The sequence below is a fragment of the Serinus canaria genome, chromosome 17 (assembly GCF_022539315.1).
Source record: "Serinus canaria isolate serCan28SL12 chromosome 17, serCan2020, whole genome shotgun sequence".
Lineage (NCBI taxonomy): Eukaryota > Metazoa > Chordata > Aves > Passeriformes > Fringillidae > Serinus > Serinus canaria.
Window position 1 is genome coordinate 3,247,231 of NC_066330.1, and position 9,699 is coordinate 3,256,929.

The window sequence follows — 9,699 nt, forward strand, 5'->3', positions numbered from 1 at the left end:
AGATGTGGGTGGGACAAAGCCAGGGTGTATTTTCCAGTGAAATGTTTTGATTCCCCCCTTGTTGGTTTTTTTTTTCCCCTCAACAGGAGCAAAATGCCAATAATAATATTTGCAATGAATAACTCAAATTCTGTGGCTTTCTCCCCCGCTCTCTTTTAAATAAATAAAATACCCAAAATTTGAGAAACACAAACGCTCCCTCCAACCCAGCAGGACGATGTGGAATAAACTCAGGGACACTCTGAGGATTTATTTCACTGTCACAACCCAGATTCTGGAAAAGGCAAAAATTCCTTCCCAGCTTGTTTTGCATGTGTCAGCGAGAGGCTGAGCCCTACAAGAGAGACCAGGGCACAACCAGACTTCACCTCCTGCTCCTACCCAGCCCTGCTCCAGCCCCAGGGAGCCAGCCAGATGTGGGGCACAGGATTCCTCCTTCCTCACTGGGATGCTCAGATGCTTCCCACATCTCTCAGTCCTCCTCCCTGCAGATTGTCACATCAGCTGTCACTTTCTGAGGGTATCAAGAGCAGGACTGAGCATTGTGGTGAGGTCTCAACCCACACAGAGGTTTCCACTGAGGAGCTCTCCAGGCTCATCGCATCCACACACCCAGGGGATGCAGGATGAAGGTGCCTGATGGATGCTCACCAAGCAGCCCCAGCCCTGGGCTGTCCCAGCTGGACATGCAGGGGGTTGTTTTGCTGTTCTCCTCGGAAGTGCTGCTGCTCCAGCCCTGAGCACAGCACGGACAGTCCTCACCCCACATCCTGAGCAGCTACAGCTGGGCCTGGCACGGCTGCAGGGTGGGGAGAGGGACACACAGAGGTTACAACCTGCTGCAGTGACCTCCGCAGGGAAGCGCTCAGACACCCATTAACTGTTTCTTCCCCCACAAAGCTGAGCCTGGAGGGAGAGCTCCTCGAGCTCACCATCCCTATTCTCCTCCCCACAGATACCCAGGGAATGGGCAAAGGGGAAACAAAGCACTAAGAGGATTGTGAAAAGCAGGGAACAAGCAGCCACCTGAAGAACTGAGTCCTTGCTTTGCACATCAGTGCCCTGTGAAAGCCTGACCTCAGCCCAGGCATCCCACCACAGCTGACCCCCACACCACGGATTTTCTACATTTCCCTCCTCCTGTAGCCCTGGCACAACCCAGGGGAACAAAAACTGGACAGCCCTGAGCAAGCTAAGCCTAGCAAAGGCAGGACTGTAACTGCAGATGGCTCTAAGGCAGCATCTGCTGGACCCTGAGGTGTTTTAAGCCCCAGCAGAGCTGCAGAGGTACCTGTGCCACAGCCCCTGTGCCAGGCTGCAGGTTGTCCTGGCACTGGCATGGCAGACAGGTGACAGCAGCCAGCCTGGGAGATGCCCAGGGACGTGCTGTTCTCATGTGGAGCCTCTGGCTGGCATCTGCCAGCAGCTCTCCAGAGAAGCAGGAAAATGAGATACTACTATTAAAAGTGCCCAGTGCTGGCCACACTTCCAGCCATGACATCAGCGGGGTTATCTAAGTGTAACCACAGGCAGGACTTGGCCAGGAACCACCAGGTTGGCCTTGCTGGGCCAAACTGAGCTGGGATTTTGATGGGGACACAGTAATGGAGTAGAATTTTGGCTGTGTTGCTGCTGTTCCCCAGCTCAGACCTGTGCTGGTGTGCAGGGAAACAAACCCCACAAGCTGGGCTGGTTTTCTCCCCTGGATTTTTCCAGCCCCAGCTCCCAAAAATGACATGAGATGGGTTTGGTGAAACACCCCTGGACCCTGCAGAGTTGGGACCTGGTGGGGTTTGGACCATCCTGTCTCTAAAGAGGCCCCGTGGCTGATCCAGCTCTGCTCTGGTTTCACTGGGAAGGTCTCAGCTCACGTTCCCCTCCATCCTACAAACTGCTCACAAGCTTTTAACACAGCCTGCCTGCACTGCCCACAGCAGGACCAAGATCTCCCCTCCAAAACCTGCAGCACCCACTGCCCTGGCAGGGATTTTTCCCAATAATCAGTGACCAAAGACCAGCACATAAAGTTTGGGAGTCTCTCCAGACAATCCCAGACCACACACCCCAAACAGCTCCCACAGACTGATGGATTTTCTCCCGAGACAAGGATGAGAAGTTTGAACCACACCCAGCAGGGCTGTCCTGGGGGGCTGCCCTGTTTTCCCTGGGAATGCTCCTGGTGTGCTGCACATTGTGTGGCATAGACACATTTCTAAATGAGCAGATAAATCAGTTGTTTTGCACTTGCACCAGTGTGAAAACCCTTCCCCAAGCCAACAGTCACAGCCTCTCCCCCTCCTACCCCCCTCAAACCACCCTGACTAATAGCACAATGTATTTTTTAGCATTTACAGCATCACAGGAGAGTTCAGGACTGACAGGAAACACAGTTAATGTACACAGAGGCCTGAGCCTGCCCGGATCAACAGAGATTTGGATTTTCTTCCACAAAAGCATCCAAAGAAATGTGAATCCCCCAAACAGCCACCCCTAAGGTTAAACCACTCCAGTGAGGCAAGAGAGGCACCTTCTGCTGGGATGAGCCCCCAGAGCTGCACTGGACCCAGCCAAAAGGAGCTGCTTTGGTTTGGAACCAGGGACACACCGCAGGTGAGATGCTTTTGGTCCCAGCAGCATCTCCCAGCCCAGACAACGAAGGGCACTGTAAAACTGGGATTTTGGGGATGCCACCTACAGCCCTGCCAGCCCACAGGGCCAGGGTGTCCCTGCCAAAGCCCCCAGACCACCACAGCCCTGGAAAGCCTCTCAGCGGGCTGGGCTTGCAGGGAAACCTTGTGATGGTTGCTTGTATTTATTCTGCTCTTTGAAAAGAATAACTGAAATTGCAATTTGTCAACAAAACAAGCAAAAAAAAAAACCAAAAAAAAAACCAAGACACCAACCAAACACATTAAAGGAAAAAAAAAAAAAAAAAACAAGAGGAAGAAAGAATCAAAACACACCAGCGGCAGGCTGGAGAGGCTGAGCACAGATTTAAAGCCCAGAGAAGCCAGGAGGGACGGTCTGGCTGGCCATGGCCACGCTGGGAGCCACCGGGCTGAGCGGGGACAGGGATGGCAGCACTCGCCTCTCTTCCCCCGAGCCCGGACTTGGCGCCAGGCCACTTCGCTCAAACTTTTCTTCCCCCCACCCCGAGCACCGAGCTCTGCAATATCACTTCTCCTGGAAGCGAGACGCAGGAGGCATTCGCCCTTACAAGCCAGGACTTGACTCAGTCACCGAAACGATGGCAAACTCCGGCTGGAAATAGGTTTTAAAACGCAGCTAAAACAGGAGAGGGAGGGGGGGAGAAAAAAATAAGAACAAAAAGGCAGGAGGGTCCCAACCTCGGCGGGTCTGGGAGCCCGCGATGCGAGCGGAGGGGCCGGGCGCTGCCTCCCCCTGCCCGGCTGCGCGCCCCGGATGCCGCGGGGAGAAGGGGAAAAAAAAAAAAAAAAAAAAAAAAAAAAGGACAAAAAGTCAAAAATTAAAGAAAGAAAATAAACCGAGGGGAAAGGCAAGAGAGGGAAGCGCAGGCTGCGCGCTGCCGAGCCCCGAGCAGAGCCGGCCCCGGGCGGGGAGGGGGCTCTGCCCGCTGCCGCTGCCCCGTTCCGAGCGCCGCTGGGGCCGCTGCCCGACCGGCCCGGCGGGGCTCGCTCCGGCCCGGCCCGGCCCGGCCCGGCTCGGCTCGGCTCCCCGGCCGGGGCCCGCCGTCCCTGGGGCTGCGCCACGAAAAAAAAAAAAAACCAAAAAACAACAGCAAACCAAAAGAAAAATACCAAGTGGAAGGCAGGGGCCGGGGGCAGGGGCCGAGCCGGGCCGCCCGCGCCGCGCTGGCCGCGGCGCTCCCCGGGGAAGGGGCGAGCGCATCCCCCGCCCGCCGCCCCCCGGTGCGCGCTGCTGGAAGGGGCAGCGGAGCCGGGGGAGGGGGGAAGGCGGCAGGACAGGCGCTGATTTTATCGTCCCGAAGCACCCCCCACCCCCCGCGGTAGGAACGGAGAATCTCTCGGAACAGAACTCACCCAGCGGCAGGAAGTGTTTGGTGTCCATGGCTGGTGCTTAACTCATGCCAAGGGGCTCGGCGAGCGCGGCGGCGAAAACACACAGGCAGGGCGGGCGGAGGGGAGGGAAATCAGCGCGGGGGGAGAGGGGAGGAGGGGAGGAAAAAAAAACACCCACGGGGAGGAGGAGGAGGAGGAGGAGGAGGAGGGAGGAAGGGAGGAGGAGGCAGCGGGGAAGCTGCAGCCCCGCAGCGGCCCCGCAGCGGCGGCCCCGCGCAGCCGAGGCCGCGGAGTTGTGGCAAACTCCAACAATGTAACTCCGCCGGGCGCGCCCGGCTCCGCGCCGGGGCCAGCGCAGGGGGAGCCGAGCCGAGCCGAGCCGAGCCGAGCCGAGCCCCGAGCCGAGCCCCGAGCCGAGCCGAGCCGAGCAGCGCCGCCCCGCGCCCGCCCCGCCGGCCCGCGCAGAGCGCTGCGCTGGTGGTTGGTGGTGCTGGATGGTTTTGTTTGTTTTTTTGTTTTTTTGGTTTTTTTTGGGGGGGGTTGTGTTGGGTTTTTTTATTCTTAAAGTGATGGGGGAAAGGGAGGAAGAGAGAGGGGGGGGAAAGGAAACACAAGAGGGAGGAGAAAAGAAAAAAGAGGGGGAAAAGGTGGCGAGAAGGGGAATTAGAGATGGGGAGGAAGGGGGAAGATGAAGAGAGTAGGGAGAGGGGAAAGGAGAGGAAAACGAGAGAAGGAAAGGAGAGGGGAAAGAGAGGGGAAAGAAGAGCAGAAATAGAAGGGAAAGAAGCGAAGGAAAAGGAGAGCAAAAAAGATGAGAAAGAGCAGGAAGGGAAAAGAGGTGAAGAAAGAAGAGGGAAAGAGAAAAACGAGGGAAAAGAGAAAAAAAAAAAAAAAAAGAAGAGGTGCGTAGCGCTGCAGAGGCAGCCTGGGAGGGGGAGCAGAGGGGGTTCCCAGGGTGATGCTGAGCAATGCCAGCTGTGCCCAGCCCCGGAGCCCTGCCTGTCCCCGGGCTGTGTCACAGAGCGGGCAGCGCTCAGAGCACGATTTATTTCATTTCCCATCCGTGAGGCACAACAAATAACTCTCTGTGCGTGTGCGTGTGTGTGTGCGCGGCTCCTCGGCAAACTCTCACCTCCTGAGCACCGCAGGTACCACCCCAGCAGCACCGCTGGCCGCTTCCCAGAGCCCCGTCCCCCATTCCCCGGCAGGCCTCCAGGTTTAATAAATGATACTCAGCCCTGTAAGAATGTGTATTAGCGGCTTGATGGACCAGAGCGACTCCACTATGCATGAAGCATATTAAACATCCTATCGACCCTCGCTCTCCAAGGCGGTAACATGCATAACAAACAGGCTGGGGCCACGCTGCAGCTGCTCACACACGCTGGGGAGCGAGGCTGGGCACTCAGCGAGGCTGGAGTGACACCGGGGACAGCTGCTGAGGGGGTGCTGCTGGCACAGGTAGCTCCCAGTGCAGAGCCAACCCTCCTGCAGTGAGTGCCCTGGGGTAGCTGGGACAATCAGGGGTGTCCCAGACGTTCTCTCTGTGTGGCAGATCCGTGGAATGCTCCCCAGCCTTATCTGCCCTGATTTATTCTTTAATTGGCAAAGTGTCTCGTGCCAGAAATATCAGCGAGAGTGAGCAGCTCCTCCTGGAAAAGTGAGGCCTCTTATCTGCCATCGGCGTGTCCTCTTATCACTCCATCACCTGCCTGTCACTGTGGGACCTCAAGCTGCTCAGGAAAGGCCCCCAACACCTGGATTTCTCCTACAACCCTTCTGTTTGTAGGAGAACACAAAACCCTGCCCTTCCTGCAGGGCACGGCCACGTGGGCATGGCTGGGTGAGGGGCACACAGCTGGCAACACCCCAGGATCCCAGTCTGGGACCTCTTCACCAGTCCATCTGCTTTAGAATAAAATTTCCAAATCCACTGGGACCCACCTGAAGAATAAAAACACCAAAAAGGACCCGTCTTGTGTCAGGCAAGCGGCTGCAAATTGACACTCAGGTGGAGCTGCAGAAGTTAAAACTAAATAAAGCGTCTTGGATCCTTTTAATCCTCTGCTCCTGTAATTTCAGCGTGTCCAAACAGATTTTGGTGTGTGTTTATAACTGGTAACTTCATTTGTTCTCGGGCTGGGACCTTAAATGCCAAGTTTCATCTCCAAGTCAGTTTTTAAGAGTGAGTTACATCAACTCCTGGGAGAAAAGGGGAAAAAAAGGAAATAAAGGAAAGTTGGGGGTTGTCAGGAAAAGCAGGTTCAAAGTCTCTAAGAGTGCAAAACTCATGGATTTGGTGGATATCTGTGTACAGACTGACAGCTCAAAGGTAGAAATCAGTTTCCTAATAGACAAACTAAAGCTCATGTGTCTGATAAGGGCAAACACAGCTCAGGGCAGAGCTGGGCTCTCACCTGCCCATCCCCTCCCTGCTGGGTGCCCAAGGCCTTTTTGGAGTTTTGAGTGTCACCAACACAGGGGTGGGGATGTGGCCCCAAAGCCCTGTCCCAAAGCAGGCTCAGCTCCCAGGCTTACCAGAGCCAGGGCTGCAAATCCACCTTTGCAGACTCCCAACACATGAAATTACCATAACCAGGACATTTCATGCTCCTCTCCCATCAAGCTGTTTAGAGCAAATTAAATTTCTCCCTAACCAGGCTGTAACAGTTCATGTTAGATGTGGATCTAAATGTTAATTGCAGTGACAATAACAGGTCTGATCCTGCCATCCTTATTTGAGTAAAACCTCCCACAGAAGCCAAAGGAATTTTGCCCCGGAGAAGGCAGCTGGATGCAGTCCCACATTTCCAGTCTCTTGAAGATGCCAGAAGGTAAGCCAGGATATTTCTGTGATGTTACAAACCCTCTCTTTCCCTTTCCCCTCCCTTCCACCTCCCCTGAGTTCTTTAATGCACTATTAATTTAATAAGCTGCCTAATGCTGTGCTCACCTTCAGCCTGGCACTTCCCAGGAAGGACTTCAATCATCATGGGGGGGGACCTTCAGGTAATTTTGGCAGCTCGTTGCCTTGTACATCTGGTTGGTGCAGGGATACTTGAAGGTCCTGTGCAGGCTGGGAGAGCTGGCTTGGCAAACTGCTGCTCCTGTCCTCTGCACCCTTGGGTGATGCCAACACCCTTCAGCCCAGGCTCCTGAGGAGGGCAGGCTGATCAAGTGGGATCATTTAGGGTGCCTGGCCTCAGCTCTCAGTCCCAGCTCTCAATCCTGGCTGAGTTTGGCAGGGAGGGATGTTGTGTTCAGCAGATAAACAAATCAATTAGGCAAAGGTTTCTCCTTCCATCCACGCTCCCACCCCGTTGCCATCCCTTCGGGGCAAAGGGATCCAGGTGCTCCTGGGCCTCAGCAGGAGGCAGGCACTGAGATGTTTTGGGAGCTGGGACCACATCCAGAACTGGGCACTTGGGCCCAGTGAGTGAATTTGGAAATCACAGCCTCTATGATTTTTTCCTAAGTGGTTCCAGCTTTTCTTGTCCATAACCCTGAATTATCTGACAGGGCACAAAAGCAAAACCTGCTGTGCTTCCCCTACTGTTTTATACCCTCCTGCACAGTTAGAAAAAAATTAAATCTATTTTCCTGCCTGGCTGCATTTTGTTACAAATTAAGGAAAGACTAAATGCAAAATCTGAGTGAGAAAGAATAGAAGGACTCATGGGCTGTGTGTGGGTTCCATCTCTAGCTGCACATGGAGGCTGTGACAGGTGCCCAGAGGTGCCAGGATGTGGGAGCAAGGGTGGCTGTGGCCACTGGCCTGGGGCTTGTGGCCACAGAGTCCCTCCCTGAGCAGGCAGTGTGGGACTCCAGTGAGCTGAGAACCAAACCCAGCCAAGGAGAGTCTCCTTCCACTCATGCAGAGTTTGTGGGACCTTCCCAGGCCTGTCCTCATCTCTGCTGTCCCAAAGTCAGTGCAGGTTCCAGGACCAGGATCTGTACTCCCTGTGTGTGCCAGCAGAATTACAGGAGAAAAGTCCCTGCACTGTGCAACTTCCTGCCTGGGTCTGTAGCCCTTCAGGACAGCACCTACCTTGTGCTCTCAGGGGCAAGAGGAGCTCACAACCTGCTTTTCTACCCTCTGGGAAGGAGAGAAAGACACAACAAAACTTTGGGGGACGGGTCAGAGTCTCTGGAGCCTGAAAGTGGAGTTAGTCCCTGAGCAGAGCCTTGCCAAGACCCTCAGCATCCCCCAGACACATCCAACCCCCCCAGCTGCTGAGGGGGCTCCTGCTCCTGGGGGAGGCACTGCAGGCACCAAGCAGCAAAGCTCCAGGACGAGGCACTTGTGTCGGTGCTGCAGCCTCCAGCTGCCTGGGTTTGTTTCCCAGCAGCATTGAACAGGCTGCTGATGTTTGTTTATGAAGTGAGATGCACATGATTTATTTGATCTGCTGGAGAGCCTCATTCCCACGCTGAGGACAGGCAGAGATGCTGCAATCTCCCCTCTTTTGGAGACTGCTCACAGTCAAATCCTCTCTTGCCCAGGCAGAGCTGCGCCCTCAGCTCCTTCAGAGCTGGACATTAAACATGGTTAGAGACCTCCAAACTCCAAGCCACGAGGCTGCATTTGTTCTTGTCTGTCTCTGCATACAGAACAAGTGTTAATAGAGTGTTCAGGCTCTTAAAACAGGTTTGGGGAAAAGGTCTCAGGGCACCTGGGCTCTGGTCTGGATCCAGCTGGAATAATCCTAAGGGAGGTTTCATCCTCTCCTCGTGCTTTGCTGGTGGATTGGGTTTGGCATGTCTCACCTGGCTTGCAGGGACAGTGGTTTAATGAACTGCTTTGCAAAATGACTTTACAAATGGGGAGTCTACTCCTGCCTTTTTCAACACCTGGAGATCTCTTTATTCCAGCTCATCACCCAGGCTGGAGCCTGGCTGCCACAGAAGCCGGCAAAGAAAGCATTAAGGGATGGAAGGTGAAACTCAGCACACGAGCTGTGAGATTTACAGAGCATCCCCCATCCTGCCCGTGGCACAGCAGCCAAACCCTCCCTGATGGGAGCCCAGGAACCCAGGCAGTGCCAGGGCAGCAGCTGGAGCTCACCCCAGCCTGCTCAGCGTGGCACAGACACCTCCTGAGCCACACCAGGGCTTTTGAGGATGTGACTCAGTGGCTCAGAGACAGCTCCTCTGCTGGCCTTCCCCTGGTCCCTGCATACAAAACACTTTGCAAATGAAGTGTGAAGATAATATGCTTTATCATGGGCATTTATTACCCGTGATTGTGGTATAAATCTCCCTCCATTCACATACATATACATAAGGTGTATATAAATATGCAGCATCCAGCAGGACCCAGAGCCTTTTTGATGATGTCAATGTAGCCCCCATAAAGATAGTGGGAAATGATTCATAATATTTATATGACAGACATGATATGAACTGTAATAGCCTGTTGGGAAGGAGAATATCCATAGGTCTCTGTCAGCCACAAATGTGATTTAAATATTATATATGTGGCAACTGTAGCATTAGTAATATGATAGCTGTTATTGATAGTGGTCATAAAATGCAGTAGTTTTGCACTGAAGAATGTGAAAAATAATCTAGTGGTTTTCCTAATGGTCTTCCCAGCAATGCACTGAAAGGAAGTGTACTTTCAATGCCTCCTTTTTTCACTGCCTCCTCCTCTCCTCCCCCCACCTCAAATTACCATCACATTCTCTCAGATTACTGC

At 54.1% G+C, this 9,699-nt stretch overlaps 1 protein-coding gene and 1 long non-coding RNA gene across 2 annotated transcripts in view; one reads left to right on the plus strand and one right to left on the minus strand.

Moving 5' to 3' along the window:
* Positions 1–4,260, minus strand: part of RXRA (retinoid X receptor alpha) — a 103,786-nt gene extending 99,526 nt beyond the window's left edge. Inside the window, exon 1 of the mRNA XM_009093369.4 lies at positions 4,023–4,260. Coding sequence (XP_009091617.3) covers positions 4,023–4,050 — 28 coding nt within the window. The 5' untranslated portion in view covers positions 4,051–4,260. The remainder of the gene's footprint in view (positions 1–4,022) is intronic.
* A 2,056-nt stretch (positions 4,261–6,316) lies between these two features.
* Positions 6,317–9,316, plus strand: LOC108962506 (uncharacterized). Its single transcript, XR_001991145.3, has 2 exons — positions 6,317–6,835; positions 8,874–9,316. It is a non-coding gene; the product is annotated as an uncharacterized LOC108962506 (long non-coding RNA).
* Positions 9,317–9,699: the final 383 nt, after the last annotated feature.